The sequence below is a fragment of the Schistocerca americana genome, chromosome 11, assembly GCF_021461395.2.
Source record: "Schistocerca americana isolate TAMUIC-IGC-003095 chromosome 11, iqSchAmer2.1, whole genome shotgun sequence".
NCBI classification, from domain to species: domain Eukaryota; kingdom Metazoa; phylum Arthropoda; class Insecta; order Orthoptera; family Acrididae; genus Schistocerca; species Schistocerca americana.
The window spans coordinates 75,723,128-75,740,212 of record NC_060129.1 but is presented as its reverse complement, the minus strand read 5'-3'; the positions used below and the strand labels follow the sequence as shown (position 1 = coordinate 75,740,212).

General features: G+C 38.4%; 1 protein-coding gene across 5 annotated transcripts in view; it reads right to left on the bottom strand.

The window, feature by feature from the left end:
- LOC124553819 (ubiquitin-conjugating enzyme E2 J2) overlaps positions 1-17,085 on the bottom strand; it is a 69,878-nt gene that overhangs the window by 43,466 nt on the left and 9,327 nt on the right. For all 5 annotated transcript variants that reach the window (XM_047127804.1, XM_047127802.1, XM_047127803.1 and 2 more), the window contains exons 3-4: positions 11,551-11,676; positions 4,464-4,572 (exon numbers count right to left, since the gene is read on the bottom strand). In XM_047127804.1, the coding sequence (XP_046983760.1) occupies positions 4,464-4,572; positions 11,551-11,676 (235 nt within the window). The remainder of the gene's footprint in view (positions 1-4,463; positions 4,573-11,550; positions 11,677-17,085) is intronic.

Sequence of the window (17,085 nt, the reverse complement as noted above, 5' to 3'; positions counted from 1 at the left end):
AAATACATTCTGGAAAGATCTTTGATGTGCAACAACATGTCGCTGCATACTTTCGCATTATGAAAGTATAAATTCGAATTCCAGAGAACACAGCACGTTTCTTTCCGAAGTATTAAAATCGAGATTGTGATGCACTTTTGTAAGCCAGTCATAGCTCATGTACCATGATCTCGCCAGCCGACGACAGAGACATTCAGAGCATAGGACAAGTGATGTACAGCCAATAGCAACGTCACTGTTAAGCAGTGCGAAAAAACAAACAGGAAAAGTTAATGGTTTAGATTAATATACACAGTATGCTACAAGAAAAGCACAGCTTTCACATATAATGTTTATCTTTTTTGCGGTGTTTCACTTTAAGATATACCACACAAATGTGCCACTAACATTTTTAACGACAGCGTAAATGACTGATCTGGGTTCGAAATTCTTCTACATGGCTTGTCATCAAAGAGTTGATTTTCAAATGAGACTGAAATGAGAAGATAATACGTAATCTTTTCTACCTGTTATTGCTGTTAGTCATTTATTTTCACTCTGGTAGTCTGAATCTACAGATTTTGCTAGTAAATTGTAACAACGCTGATCATTCGCAAACCCAGTTAACCACATAAACACGCAGCAATTGGCGTTCATCCGTTTGAATTTACTCCACTCAGCTCGTATAGACCCATCCACTTTTGTCTGCAGGAAAGTTTATTTCTAGATGCAACAAGGAGTCCCCTGACAAATACGCCACATACACCATGCACACATTCAAAACTCAACTTATGATTCATTCAGAAATTAACTTAAAATGTGTTCAAAAATGTTCAAATCCAACAGGGATGAGTTTCAAAATCATATCAATAATTGTTAGACTAACTGGATGCTAGGCACTTTGTGAAACAAGACTTTTTTCCCCTCAATAATATGAAGTTGCCCCCTCCCCCAAAAAATTGCCACCCGGGTCAGAAACCTTGATTTGCCCTGCCTTCACCAAGCCAAGCAGTGCTATGGTCTTAGCTGGTGGCCGGAATACACTTTTAATATGAAATCTCCTTAAAACCCTTCCTATTTTTGAAGACAGGTGTCCCTATAAAAGGGAGGAACGCCACCAATTTGCTTTACCTTCTGTCTGTTCCTGTGAAGGTTCCATCTGTAGAGCACGATGGATCTGACTGTCGGTATAACCGTTCTGCTTGAACACTGCTTTTAGGTGATGGAATTCTCGTGTGAACCTCTCTGCATCTGAGATGGGATAAGCTCTTTTTACCAATGTACATAGGACCCCTTTGCACTGGTATGATGGATGACAACTTGACATATGAAGATATAGGTCTGTGTGTGTGGACTCACAATAAACACTGTTCTAATGTCCCATCATCCCTCTTGTAGACACACCAAATCATCTAAAAACTGAAGTTTTCCAACCTTATCAACTTCCACCGTGAAATTAAGTATTGGGATGCAGACTTTGAAAATTATCTAGGAAATGATCAAGAGCATCCCTCCCATGTGGCCATACCATGAACGTATCATCAACATATCTCTGAAAACAAGTCTGTTTTAAGAATGTGGGCAGCTGAAATGCCGAAATATTGCATCAAGATGACGTTATGTTAAGGCTGGAGACCCAATACGAATATCATCAATTAATACACCGGGAATGTTTAAGGAGTTGGAATGCAATATAGTCTTTTACAGAGTTTGGCACAAGACTATAAAACTGCATTCTTGTAGAGAATGACCTCCATGCCAAACAGCATGAATTCTGAAAAAATCTATCATGTGGAACCCAAGTCGCACTTTCCTCATATGACATTCTGAAAGCAACGGGTGAAGGCAGTCTGGCAGGTGTGGTAATTCTTGACTTCCGGGAATCAACCAGATAGTACTTCATTATAGATAACTGCATTATCTGCAAAAAAGTCTGGGGTTACTATTAAAATTGTGTTTAGGATCCATACCAATTAGAACTACAAGGGTATATTGAACGTGTATAGAGAAGGGCAGCACAAATGGTCACGTTTGTTTAATCCGTTGGACAGTGTCACAGAGATAATGAACAAACTTAACTGGAAGACCCTTGAAGATACATGTAAACTATCCTGAGAAGTTCTATTAACAAAGTTTCGAGAACCGGGTTTAAACAGTGGCTCTAGGAATATACTACAAACCCTACATATTGCTCACAAAAGGCTTGTGAGAATAAGATTAGAATAACTGCTGCACACACACAGAGGCATTCAAACTATCATTCTTCCCACACTCAATACGTGAATGGAACAGGAAGAAACCTGAGTAACTGCTATAATGGTATGTACCCTCTGCCATGCACCACACGACGGTTTGCAGAGTATAGACGTAGATGTATGCACACCTGAAAAGATGCACGTGGGTGAGGAGTGCAGTGTCACGACAATGCTGACTGGTGACGTTATAATCGTTTCGGTGGGACGGATGTTATGGTGAGGAGGTACGATGTTGCACGTGCGTACTGACTCCGAATCTTTGAACACGGTACACTTACCGGTCAACATTGTTGTGACTGTACTCCTTTCACACCTGTACATCTTTTCAGGGGGCATCCAGTCCCACTTTATATTTCACGGACAACAATGCGCGACCGTACCGAACAACACAAGTGAAGTGGCTCTCGGAATGAGAGAATATTCTGTGAAGTCAGCTTGCCCATTCCCTGACTTAAAACCCATCAAGCATGTGTGTGATGTTTGGAAGATGTACTGCAGCAAGTGCACATGCCCTACTGACCATCCAGCAGCTGTTAACTACACTGGTGGAGGAACTGAACATTCTACCACAAGAACTCCTTACCGATGTTGCGGCCAGCACGGGAACACGTTGCAGAGTGTGCATCGTCTATTAAGAACAACGTCCCATGTTTTGTAATATAGAGGGGGATCATCATGAATCATGGTCACTATAGTCCAATTTTTGCATTTGAATGAAAGTACCATTTCTGTACGTCTCATCGCGCATTTCTTTCAGTTACCTGATGTACTACACTGTAGTAATTCTTTGTATGTACGATCCAAGTTTCGTTGAGTAATGTTACTTGGCATTGCAGTTTGCTTTCACCCGTAAGTCTTGCGCATCACTGTATAAATTGCTCAAGTGAGTGTAAAGGGGAGGGGGCAGGAGAGGGGAGGGGAGGGGGGGAGGGAGCACGGCTGGATGGACAACAACACTGCAGTATCATTCTAAATTCCATATAGTTAATAGACACAAAATTATACAGGAAAGTGTTATAATTGGCTTTTTGGTCACAATTAATGAAGGGTCGTGTCACGAACTGAGAGAAAGTGGGCTACCAATTGTAACAGCACTAGTTATTGGATAGTTAATGTATTCTTCGATACCACAAAAAGTGTAGCAGATTGTGTACCACCCAACCCACAATATGTAATGAGCGAATGATGGAAAGTACAGTTTTTCTTAATTTCTACCACCAAATTAAACTGTATGGTTCCCTTGCATAACAAATCAACATAATTATTATTTCAGATCATTTAACTGTAATTAACAAAAACTCATAATTAGTTAGAAAACCTGTTGTGAACTCCAGCAAAATTTGTAATTTCATTCTCATGATTACACGTTAGGAGAAATATCTATGTCTTAATTAAATCAATAATTAATTAGGAAAAAAATTAGACACTTGTATTTAACTTTTTCACTAACAATTCTCAAACATTCTGATGTAAACACTATTAATTTTCAATTATTTTGTTACTACAAAAATATCATACAGAACTTTACCCTGAAATTGCATTTTGGCATATTGTACTGTACCGTAATTACTGTTAGGAATAAAATCCGATGCGAAATCAAGATGTAAATAGCAATTTTATGATAGGTATTTTTTTGTATTCAGAATGAATCACTGCTTATCATCTTTAAAACTGTACTAACAATTTGTTGTAAATCATTAACTTTTCAGTCTAAATTAGCAAATGTAACTGTTTTTGACAATAGGCCAAAGAACATACATTTTTAAAATAGGGTATATATTGAGTAGTGCAAAGCACTTTAAGTCAGTAACTGTTTGGACTGTGTAATGACGCAAAATCTATCACAGTTGCTGTTTTGTCAGTCATGTTGGTAGGAAACAGTTTGTGTGTCAACATCTTTGTAAATGCTTATTTTCCATAAGTCTGCTGTTAAAAAAGATTCACCAGTGTGTTGGAAAATATTATTTTAACATCCAAGTTTTCATCACATCCGAAAGGCTGGCAAATCTGTAATATACGTCACCTAATGGAATTTATAGGTGGAGGAGATTCAATGCTTCAGAGCTAAGTATTCCATGGTAGAAACTACATCACTCTCATACTATGACGAATCTCTCATGACGAGAAGTGTTTCAGCAAGAACTGCAGTTAGAGTAACACTAGACAATCCACTCTGCACATCAACACAGTGAAAGAGACATCTAATTGCAAAACAGGCAGCACACATACCATAAAACTAAGAAGGCCAGTGAGAATTGTGGACACACTCCATGCAGGGTTCCACGAGTCAGGGTGGAAGTCGCTGATAGACAGGCACAGCCGAGTATTCGTCTTGAACCTGCAACACAAAACTTTGCACTTCAAAAACATTATACATGCCTTGCATTCCACACATAAGCACTGGATCCCAACTGTGGCTAACTTAGCTGGACACATGATTAAATAAGTGCTACTTATAATCACTGCTATCAACAGTAGCATAGAAGGCGGGAGGCATAAAAATTACATGAAGAGAGCAATGCTTGACAACTAAAAGCAGGTTCAAGTGGATGGGCTGCAGGAGTTATGTAGAGATGATGAGGGTTGCTCAGGATGTAATAGTGTGGAGAGAAGCAATAAACCATTTTTCGGACTGAAGCTAACAAACACAACAACAATAAAATCATCCATCGTTGTCTTCTGTTTCATTACATCTGGAATTGCTCTATTTGAAACTAACAAGTTACTCAGTATAGCCCAATTCTCCATCATCTTCCACAGATGTAAATGTAATTTCAGGTGTAAGTATACACCTCTGAAGTGTTACACGACGATTACTCTCTACGATTTATTTTAAAGATCTTGTTCAGGGCCTAACAACCTCACTGGTTTTGAGCACAAGCAGTCACACTTGCTCAGGCTCTCGCTCGTGAGCCGAGCTGTCGCAGCAGGTTGGGGATGAGGGAAATGTGCACGCAACAAATGGTAACGACAACGCTGGAGAAGTACCAACTGTGAAATGAGGCAGGACCAGTTTCGACAGTGAGGCCACCTAATAGCAGCAATGGTGAGTTAACATCTGTAACACCTAGAATGTCTTCGCATTTCAATCCGAAATGCGAGGAACCTCATCTTTTCAACAATGTAGGGAAAGATAGATTGCTACTTACCGCAAGACACAAAAGACACTCACATATAGCTTTCAGCCACAGCCTTCATCAGTAAACACACACACACACACACACACACACACACACACACACACACACACACACACACGAAAAAAAGGGCAAGCATGCAAACAACACACCTCACGCACACACACCGCCGACCCGATATGCTGGAGTTGGCAGTTGTGTGTGCATTACATGTCCTTGCTTCCTTTTTTTCCGTGTGTGTGTGTGTGTGTGTGTGTGTGTGTGTGTGTGTGTGTGTCCATTCAGACCGATGTAGAGTGAAAAAATCACATGTAATAAATTGGGGGTGAAGCAGATTCATTGGGAAAATCTCAAAGGAATGTAATTTGTCCACAGAAGAAGTGCCTTACGAAACACTTGATTGGTCGATTCCTGAGTACTGGTCATCAGTCTGGGACACATACCAGGTAGGATTAATAGAAGGGAGAAGGAAGATGGATTTAGTCACACGATCATTTTGTAACCATGAGAACATTACAGAGATGCCCAATGAACTACAGTAGCAGACACAAAGGTGTCACTGCATATCAAAGAGACGTTTATTGTTCAATTTCTGATGGTGTACATACCAAGAAGAGATCAGAAACATGTTACTCCCTCCCACACATCTTGCAAAGTGACCACAGCAATAAAATCAGGGAACTTAAAGAGTTCATCTGGCAACTCGTCAACAATCAATCTCGACTTGTCATTTGTGAATTGAACAGGGAAAGTGGGAAAAGGTAAGTGGCATCACAAGTATCCTCCACCACACACTGTAAAGTAACTTGTGGTGTATAGATTTAGGTGTTTTAAGAGGGTGGACTTCAAACGTATATGGATGGATGTGTGTGTGTGTGTGTGTGTGTGTGTGTGTGTGTGTGTGTGTGTGCGCGCGCGAGCGAGCGAGTGTATACCCGTCCTTTTTTCCCCCTAAGGCAAGTCTTTCCGCTCCCGGGATCGGAATGACTCCTTACCCTCTCCCTTAAAACCCACTTCCTTTCATCTTTCCCTCTCCTTCCCTCTTTCCTGATGAGGCAACAGTTTGTTGCGAAAGCTTGAATTTTGTGTGTATGTTTGTGTGTCTGTCGACCTGCCAGCACTTTGTTTTTAGATATATTTTCCTACGTGGAATGTTTCCCTTATATTATATATATATATTAACATTTTAATTTTAAAAAATTGCTACTAACAATCAAACTGACAACTTTCACGGTAATAAAATAACAACATTGCACACTGAGTTACACGTGGCTCTATTCGTTATAATATTTACTCTTAACAGCACCTGGAAACCTTTTAACTAGGTTCTTTTTCAGGCGTTTTACAGAAATTTATCCTACTGCTTTAGGAAACTGATGCCCAGGCACTGAGCTTCAAACCATTTAAGTATGAAGAAAATTGAAGAGGTCCAGTCCATAAAAGGAGCCCTTGCTACACGAGTTCTACAGACGTGCTGTGCACCTATTATGTTGATTAATTGACACTATCTTGTGCTGTTCTGGTCTTCAGTCCACAGACATTACTCCTTCCTGTGCAAGCCTCTTCATCTCTACTACAAACCAGATTCATTTGAAACTGCTTACTGTACTCATCTCCTTGCCTCCCTCTTCACCAGAATGCATCCCAATGACCGATCCCTCCTTTTAGTCAAGTTATGACACAAATTTCTTTTCTCCCAATTCTACTCAGTCTCTCCTCATTAGTTATATGATCTATCCATCAACAGTCCAATTAAAATTACTTGACAGTTGACACTCCACACATTGGAGCTGGTTTCCTCCAGTCAAAATGTTCAACATCACTGCCGATCCTTTCATCGTTGTCAAACTGCAACAATTGGACAGTTCACTTCCAATTCCTTGCCCACCCTTCTTTATTTGTGTGTTTTGATCCTGAATCTCTCTCTCTCTCTCTCTCTGAGACACACACACACACACACACACACACACACACACACACACACACACAACAGATCGGCTTACGTTATTAGATAAGCTTTGCCCAACATTGCATGAAGCTGAAGTTTTAAAGAGTGCAATTACTCACTGCAACTCTGTAACAACAGTTGTATTTACAGCTATTTAATCTAGTGTTGTTAGTTAGCATAGGAACATGACATAAAGAAGGTCATTTTATCTATTCAAATGTTGCATAATGTGTTTTTATCTCTAAATCTAGTCAAACATGTTTTGATTATTACTTTTGTTCAAAGATTTCTTATTTCTAATACTTTGCCACATCATTTTCATCACCATATTGACTTCTTTATTTGCTCGTATTTTCTTCCTAACATTCTTTTTTTTTTTAAATTTGAAATCTGCCTGTGATGCCTATAATCTGCAACCAAGTGCCAACAATGACTGCTCATTGGTTGGTAACACAGCAGCACATGTAGCCAGTGTGAGAATAGTTTCAGGTAACATGTAATAACAGTGAGAAATTACAGTTTGCTTTTAGCAGTGAAACCAATTTTTTTTTGTCTTGGTTTGCTATTACAGGTTAGCTTTAATCACTGTGAAAATGCAACTGTTATTTCAGTTGTTCTGCAATTGCTGACCACAGTTTACTTTGATACATTACACATTTCGAGGTTCTGGTCAGCTTATGACAAAGAGTTTAATTTCAAGGCTACAAAACGCATTGCCTGCCACACTTCAATCACTGGTCACTTAAAATCAGCTGTCGACAGAGGATCTCGCATTTCGGAGCATACTTCATGGGACCACTTCAAACAATCCTCAGTTACACACTGACAACATTTGTGAAGTGACGTGCATTATCTGTTTGTCACCTATAACCGAGCAGTAGCTGTTAGCCGATATTTGAGAATTCGCGCGCATTTGTTTGCACCGAAGTCGGGCCGTGGTTCCCTAGAATAATTTTTAAATCAACTACGGGTTGTAAATTAACAATTCTATCCCCATTTATGAAAGTTACAGCACGTCCACACTCGACGACTACTTGATAATATACACTCGAGCAACACGGAAGTTTTTTTTTCTTACAAAGAGAAAACATATGGTGCATAATGCAACAAGGTTATTTGCTATGTCAAATCATATTTATATCTATCTCATTAAAACTCATTACCTATTAAATGTTGTACATAATTAAATTCTTTACTCTGTAAATAATCAACAAAATTTAGAAATGAATGACATGTATACAAAAAATCTCAAGTTTATATGACGTCATGGGTCACTACCGGTTTCAACTCCCCTACACTCACGTGACGCAAAGTACATCAGACTATATAGGACATACTCGTGTAATGTTACAAGCTCATAATGAGGATGACCCCAATAGGTGAAGTGAACTTTTTGAGTGGTTCGTTAACAGATGTGAAGAAGAGTAACATTTCCATGATCTAATTCTTTGGGCAGATCAACTCAATGGAACAATTAACTACCGTAATTTGCATGTACTGGGCCACTGAGAACCCGTACGTAACAGAGGAAAGACGTGTTAATCTACCAGGTGTATGAATCTAGTGTGCTCTGTCTTCTGGAAGGTTAAATGGGCTGTACTACTTTGAAAACACTGTCACAGGTGACTCTTACTTAGAAATGTTGCATAGAACAACTCCTGGTCTTAATGACTTTTTGGAAAATGAAGATTACTGCTTTCAACAGGGTGGAGCACCACATCACTTTCACACTGATGTGAGGGTATTTGTCATTCCCTGCAAGATGGACAGGGCAATGAGGGAGTCTGGAGTTTCCAGCTTGATCCTGATTTAACTCCACTAGACTTCTGTCTGTTGTGTGGGGTACTCTCAAGAACACAGTTTACACTACAAGACCACAAACACTAGATGATCTTAAGAGTGCAAATTGAGGAGGCCTGTGATGCTATTTCATTAGGAGCAATACAGTTGGCATGCCACTCTGTTCTCTCATTGTCAATGGTGTATTGCAGCTGAAGGAGGCCATTTTGAATATTTACCACCTTTAGGCGGACCTTAATGTATACCACAAACATTGTACTGTATTTCTATATCCTACAATTAATGGATGGGTGAAGTATCTTTTAGGAACATTATGTTTGTACATTGTCGACAGTTGGAAATGTGGGTCTCACGGGAAGCATGCAAGGTATAAGTCCCTATTCACCTGTGTCCTCGGTGGCTCAGATGGATAGAGCATCTGCCATGTAAGCAGAAGATCCTGGCTTCGAGTCCCCTTCGGGGCAAACATTTTCTCTGTCCCCATCAAGGTATGTCAACAACACCTGTCGGCAGCTGAGGGTTTTCAATTAATTATAATTTATTCTACAGAAGCTGCACGGTCATCAATGGTATCTGTTCTTTCGAGAACAGTCACTGTCTTCATATTTCTATCTCCTTTAATTAAAGAGATATTCAGTTTCAAAGAGTGTATACATTATTTTGGGACACCCTGTATATCCAGTGTTAACAAATTTCTCTTCGGAAATGCTTTCCTTATTATTGCCAATCTACTTTTATATCCTCTACACTTTGGCCATTATACATTTCTTACAGCCCAAAAAGATAACCTTGTCTACTGTTTTAGTGTCTTGCTTCCCAATTTAATTCCCTCATCATCACCTGATTGTAGTACATTCCACTACCTTTGTTTTGTTTTATCAATGTCATCTTATATCCTTCTAGATATGAGTGAAACAAATTCTTGAGTAATGTTCCAACGTTTGCAAAGCTTATCAAGTACACATGACAACAGGCATCAAACTAATTGCTTAGATTGTAATGGGACGGTACTGGTTGTATGAAAGTGTAACAGAAACAATTGGGGAACATAAATCTGAATCCTCAGAAGAAAGACGATGAGTGTTCTCGCAAAACCCTGTTAGGAACATTGAAGAAAAATCTGGTACTCAATGAAGCCCACACAATAATTCTGCTGCCACTATCTCATATCCTATGTGGGCACCCAAAGAGCAAGATGAGAGATTAGAACACATACAGAGGCATATATTCAAGTCACACTTCTCCTCCCAGAAAACCCTCCACAATGAACTGAAAGTCCTTTACACACACAGCTATTTCATCATAATTTTAGTAGCACTTGCAGATATTGTCTGTATGCGTTAGTTCATTGACGGCCATTGTGAAGAATGCTTGCATGACGAGGTCCATTTTTACATGAAGCTGCACTGTACTGCTTTTCATTCCAAGTTCTGCAGCACACTTTCTGATTGACTTTCAGAGTGAACAGATCACTAATGCACAAACTTCAGCACATGTTTCCCTTCATCTGACTGACGGCCAGAGTGGTGAAGCATCCAAAACACTTTCCAGACACACAGCTTTCTTCTCCGACGTGACAAGTCTGAAGACTTGGTGGCTCCTTATCACATCGTCCGTGGACTTACCGGTCACCTGTGCAATATTTTCATTGTTGTGCTTCAGTTTATTGTTCAAAATACTTGCCATTAAATACATCTCCAAAGTTTCTGCTGTCTGTCATTGTTTTTCACTGAACACAGGACGGAAAATAACAAAGTGGTCAATGTATAGACTTTATTCTCCTACCTGGGCAGGTTCATGACAATCACACTGCAATTCAAACAACGAGCACTGCTGCCTAATCAGTATTTATGATGCGAAGTTCAAATCTTAAATAATCTTACCATTTTACAGCAATAATCAATATTTGAAAATATACAGTTGGACAGACAAAAATCTACTCACCCAAAGGTGAAAAGAGAAAAAAAAGTCTTTCCTTGTCACTTCGTCATCCAGGAAGTCTCCCCAACCTGGGGTGCTGGGCTACTTTTCTTTAACTCCCTATTTGCTAAACCTCGCCAAGTCTTTTGCAGCATCCCTCTTCTTTCCCACTCAACCCTGCTGCCAGAAGAAGTAGCCACCGGCTCCAAAAGTTTGCACATCTTTGTAACTTTTAGATGTGTCATTTTCTGACATCACTTGCCAAGTAGAATTTAACCTATTGAATTATGTCACCATCTTACATTGTTAAACACATTTATTTTAGGTGGAAAGGGATTATGTGGGCACCCTGTGGACTTGCTTATAAGTACATATACAGATGTAGAATTTTGGCAGCAACAAATTTTTAATTGTCACTTACAAAAAATGAGACAAAGACAGGATACTGCAAAGTGGAAGGATCCAACACGAAACATCAGATTGCAAGCTGTTTTGGTAGCCGCCTACTCACCTGCCATTTGGTGTTGTCATGTAAATGCTGGGCGGCTTGAATGGAAATTCCCTTGGAAAGACCAACTTTCCGTGGTAGATCCCACCCTCGTACAGTGTTCCTTCGGGACCCGTGACGGCATAGTGCCTGCAGCAGTGGAACCAAATGTTTTCCATTTTCTTTCTATACTACTGAAAAAGCTGTCTAGTATACATCACTTTAAAATAAATAACAAATCAAAATGTGAGACAAACAAAGAACGTGTACTCTGCCGGGATCCCTTAATCGGACAGGCAGGTTAGAAAATTTAAAAAGGGAAATGCACAGGTTAAAGTTAGACATAGTGGGAATTAGTGAAGTTCGGTGGCAGGTGAATACAAGGTTATAAGCACAAAATCCGATAGGGGTAATAAAGGAGTATAATGAATAAAAAATAGTAGTATGGTTAAGCTAGAATGAACAGCATAGTGAACACATTATTGTAGCCAAGACACAAAGACCATGTCTATCACAGTAGTACAAGTTTATATGTCAACTAGCTCCACAGATGAAGAGATTGAAGAAATGTATGATTACATGAAAAGAAATGATTTAGGTAGTTATGGGAGACGAAAATTTAATAGTCATGGAGGACTGGAATTTGACAGTAGGAAATGGAAGAGAAGGAAAAGTAGTAGGTGAATATGGACTGGGTGTAAGGAATGAAATAGGAAAGCCTCCTGGTAGAATTTTGCACAGAACATAACTTAATCATGGCTAATACTTGGTTTAAGATCCATGAAAGAAAGTTGTATACATGGAAGAGACCTATAGGAACCAGGTTTTAAACTTTAAGAAATTTCCGGGGGCAGATGTGGACACTGACTGCAATTTATTGGTTGTGAACTGTAGATTAAAACTAAAGAAACTGCAAAACGAGGGAATTTAAGGAGGTGCACCAGGATGAACTGAAAGAAACAGACGTTGTAGAGAGTTCATTAGGGAATGATTGACCAGAATAGGGGAAAGAAATACAATAGAAGAGGAATGGGTGGCTTTGAGAGATGAAATAGTGAAGGCAGCAGAGGATAAAGTAGGTAAAAAGACGAGGGCTAGTAGAAATCCTTGAGTAACAGAAGAAATATTGAATTTAATTGATGAAAGGAGAAAATATAAAAATGCAGTAAATGAAGCAGGCAAAAAGGAATACAAACGTCTCAAAAATGAGATGGACAGGAAGTGCAACATAGCTAAGCAGGGATGGCTAGAGGATAAATGTAAGGATGTAGAGGCTTATCTCACTAGGGGTAAGATACTGCCTACAGGAAAATTAAAGAGACCTTTGGAGAAAAGAGAACCACTTGTACGAATATCAAGAGCTCCGATGGAAAACCAGTTCTAACCAAAGAAGGGAAAGCAGAAAGGTGGAAGGAGTACATAGGGGGTCTATAAAAGGGCGATGTACTTGAGGGCACTTATGGAAATGGAAGAAGATGTAGATGAAGATGAAAAGCGTGAAGAAGTTGAGAGAGCACTGAAAGACCTAAGTTGAAGCAAGGCCTCAGGAGTAGACAACATTCCATTAGAACTACTGATAGCCTTGGGAGAGCCAGGCACAACAAAACCATCTAGTGAGCAAGATGTATGAGACAGGTGAAATACCCTCAGACTTCAAGAAGAATATAATTCCAATCCCAAAAATCCTGAAGGTTACAGGAGTCAAATATAGGAAGCAAAATGCTATTTACAATTTGTACAGAAACCAGATGAAAGTTATGAGTCGAGGGTCATGAAAAGGAAGCTGTGGTTGGGAACGGAGTGAGACAGGGTTGTAGCCTATCCCCAATGTTATTCAATCTGTATATTGAGCAAGCATTAAACAAGACAAAAGAAAAATTTGGAGTAAGAATTAAAATCCACAATCTGTATATTGAGCAAGCATTAAACAAGACAAAAGAAAAATTTGGAGTAAGAATTAAAATCCACAGAGAAGAAATAAAAAGCTTGATGTTTTCCAATTACACTGTAATTCTGTCAGACAGGAAAGGACCTGGAAGAGCAATTGAACAGAATGGACTGTGTCTTGCTATGTCTTATGTTATGTGTATGTGATTTATTTATCTCATTACATACAATTTCCAAATCATTTGATTTGATGTACACAAGACATGTCAAGGTTCACAAAATAAACTTTTTTCACTTTAAGAGAAATACAAAAGTTTACACTATATTTTACACTTCTAAGTTACAGCTACACATGTACATAAAATAATACATGTAATACAATCCCTGTGTTCAGACTGTGAAGCTGTCCTCAATGAATTCATCGACAGAATAACAACACTTTTCCACCAGAAGAGTAAAGAGCAATCTTTTCAGTGAACCAAGCTCCATCTTAAATATATTGCTGCCTTTTATTTTACTGAAAATTTTTAACCCCATATAGTCTAGCATTTGGGCATAAAGTTTTAAACGATGTGTTGGAAGTTCGTAGTTATCTTTGTGGCGAGTGCTGTAATTGTGGTCAAAACAGAAAGTGTCTAGTGTATGTTGATTTTTATATAGGAACACCACCACCTCATATATGTAAAGTGGGGGCTGAATTTACCCAGAAGATTATGCCATAACGAATAATTGACTCAAAGTAGCCGTGATAAACTATCTTTCTGGTATCCATGTTTGTGTCACCTAACAAAATGCACATTGCAAATGCCAAGCTGTTCAGTTTATTTGCTAAGTAATCTATTTTTACCTCCCAATTTAAATTTTTGTCAAGATTTAGGCCTAAGAACTTCACAAGGTTTGCTTCTGTGATATCCTGATCATTGCAAGTTATCTTTATTTCAGTCCTTTCCTACTGATTTAGCTTCAAATTGCATCATTTTGGTTTTAGTTACATTTCGTTTCAGTCCATTTTGATAGAACCAAGATTAGAGTTTTTCTAAATTATTTTTGGCTTTTTCTGGAATACTTTCAGATACTTCATTTTCAATTAGAACTGGTGTATCATCAGCAAATAAGACGGAATGAACATCAATAGCAAGTGGTAGGTCATTTACGTAAAAAAGAAACAGATGGGACCCAATATCGGACCTTGTGGGACTACCTAGGGAACTGTTTTCCCGTCTGAGGAATAATTGGTTCCATTTGAAGTTAAAATTACTCTGTTTCCTACCTGACAGGTAAGAGCTCAACCATTTTAAAGCAGTGTCCCTGATTCCATACACCTGTAATTTGTGGAGGAGTAATGCATGGTTCACTGAATCCAAAGCTTTAGTTAGATCACAGAATATTCTTGTGACTTTTCTACCCTTATCTAACGTGGAGCATATTTTTTGGATAAATTCATTTCTAGCATTCACAGTGCTTTTACCCTGTTGGAATCCAAACTGGTTTTTAAAAATTATATCATTTACAATAAGAAAGGTCTTAATTTGTTTTGCTGCAATCTTTTCAAACACTTTAGAGAAGACTGGCAAGAGAGAGAGAGAGGGTGGTAATTCCCCATATCTTCTGTCGATCCTTTCTTGAATAGAGGTTTGATCTCAGCATATTTCAATACATTCGGAAAGCATCCCTGTTCAAAAAACTTATTTATAATAAGTGACAGTGGTTGAGAAATAATATCTTACACATACTTGATTACAGATGATGTTATTTCATCCCAAACACATGAGGTTTTGTTTTTTAGAGCCAATATTTCCTTTTCCACATCCTTTGGGTGATTTTTTCAAGATGTTTAGAAGAAGTGTTCTAGCTGTTTTCCAGACTTGTGATGCCTTGATAGAATGTCATATCCACATCTGAACTTACTACATTTAGGAAGAATTCATTGAAACAACTTGACATCTGAACAGGGTTTACTATAATTTCATTATCACGTCTTAATTTTCAAAATCTAATGAATTTTTACTTTGGCTCCTAATTCAGACTGAACAGCTGACCACACTGCCTCTGTCTTTTTTCTGTGTTCTTGTATGAATTCATTGTTTGCCATTCTTTTATCTGTCACTACAACTTTCCTAAATACAGATTTATACTGTTTGACATAAGTAATAAAATCCAGAATTCTGTTTGATTTTAACTCATTGTGGAGCTCTCTCTTTCTGGCACTAGAATTTTTTATTCCTGTTGTAACCCATTTGAGTTTACCATTTACTATCTTTTGCTTATAACTATGAGGAAATGTTTCATTAAATACCTCTAAGAAGCAATTTAAGAATTTGTCATAGTTTATCACGCTTGAACTATTGTGGTCCACAGGTCAGCTTATTATACTTAATTTACTGCAGAATAAATCCATTTTACTTTTACTGAGATCCATTTTTAAATACACTTCTGGAGGATTTAGGTTATTTGCTTTTGGGAGCTCAATAAACAGAGCTGAGTGATCTGAAATACCCAAGTCTAAGCAGTATCTGTGCTTATTTCCAGTGTCAAATTTGTAGTTGGTAATAATATCATCAATGCAGGTCACTGATCTGCTGTTTTCCCTAGTGCCTTCAGAAAAGTTTAGCTTGAAACCAGATTTCTGAATTAAGTCACGAAATTTTGTGGAATCATTGCTTTCAACTAAGACATTGAAGTTGAAGTCTGCTGCTATAGCAACTTTTTTCTCACTTTCTTTTCTGGACATTTTCTAGGAGGCTTTCGAATTTGGCTAAGAACACTTTTGTTACCACACATCCAGGAATTCTGTAGATTGCTATAACCAGTGTGTTCAGATCATTTAGTTCTACAGAATAACTTTCAAACACGCACTCTTCATTTAAATAATTAAAACTCTCTCTTACGGTATAACTTACAGAAGAACTGACAAGAGTGTACGAGCCTCCACAAGATTTGCTTATTCTACAAAAGCTAGCAGCTACCTTAAAATTATTAATACTATTTAATACTTTTATACTATCTTCTGCTAACCAGTGTTCGTTTAGGCAGATTATTTTAATATTTACAGATTCTGAAAGCAGAATTTTTAGTTCGTCAATTTTTTTAGTATTTACGATTTGGTAGTTCTGCCCCTAAGCCATTTATATTCCAGTGCAGCAATAGATCATTTTTGTTTTTGGTTATATCATGTGCATCCTTTGTTGGGTACCTAAACGTTTTATTTTCAATTTGAGTTTTTTCTTTGTCACCCCTATCAGAATGAATTAGTTTCCCTTGCTTCTTAGGATTTCACACACGTCTACGAACATTTTAGTAAGATTCACAGAGCCTAATCTATTCAAGTGCAGGCCGTCTTTTCCCAGACACTTCTAGTTTAAGAACTTGTTTGGGTCAATGAATACTGCACAGAGTCCGTTGCACTGTTCCCTAATGCTGGTATTTATCCTGTTGATGTAAGTATCACTTACCGATCTTCGATGAATCATTCCACTAATTACCAGCCTGGATGTTGAGTATACAGTTTTCATCGATCTAATCAGATACCGTGTTTCATTCAAGATTTCTTCCTCACTGTTACCGCGAATGGAGTTTGTGCCCATGTGGGTTAAGACACCACTGTAATCGTTGGTGCTTAAAGTTTTGTTACCAGTTCCGCCCGTGTTTCTTTTCATACAAAATACATTCTTA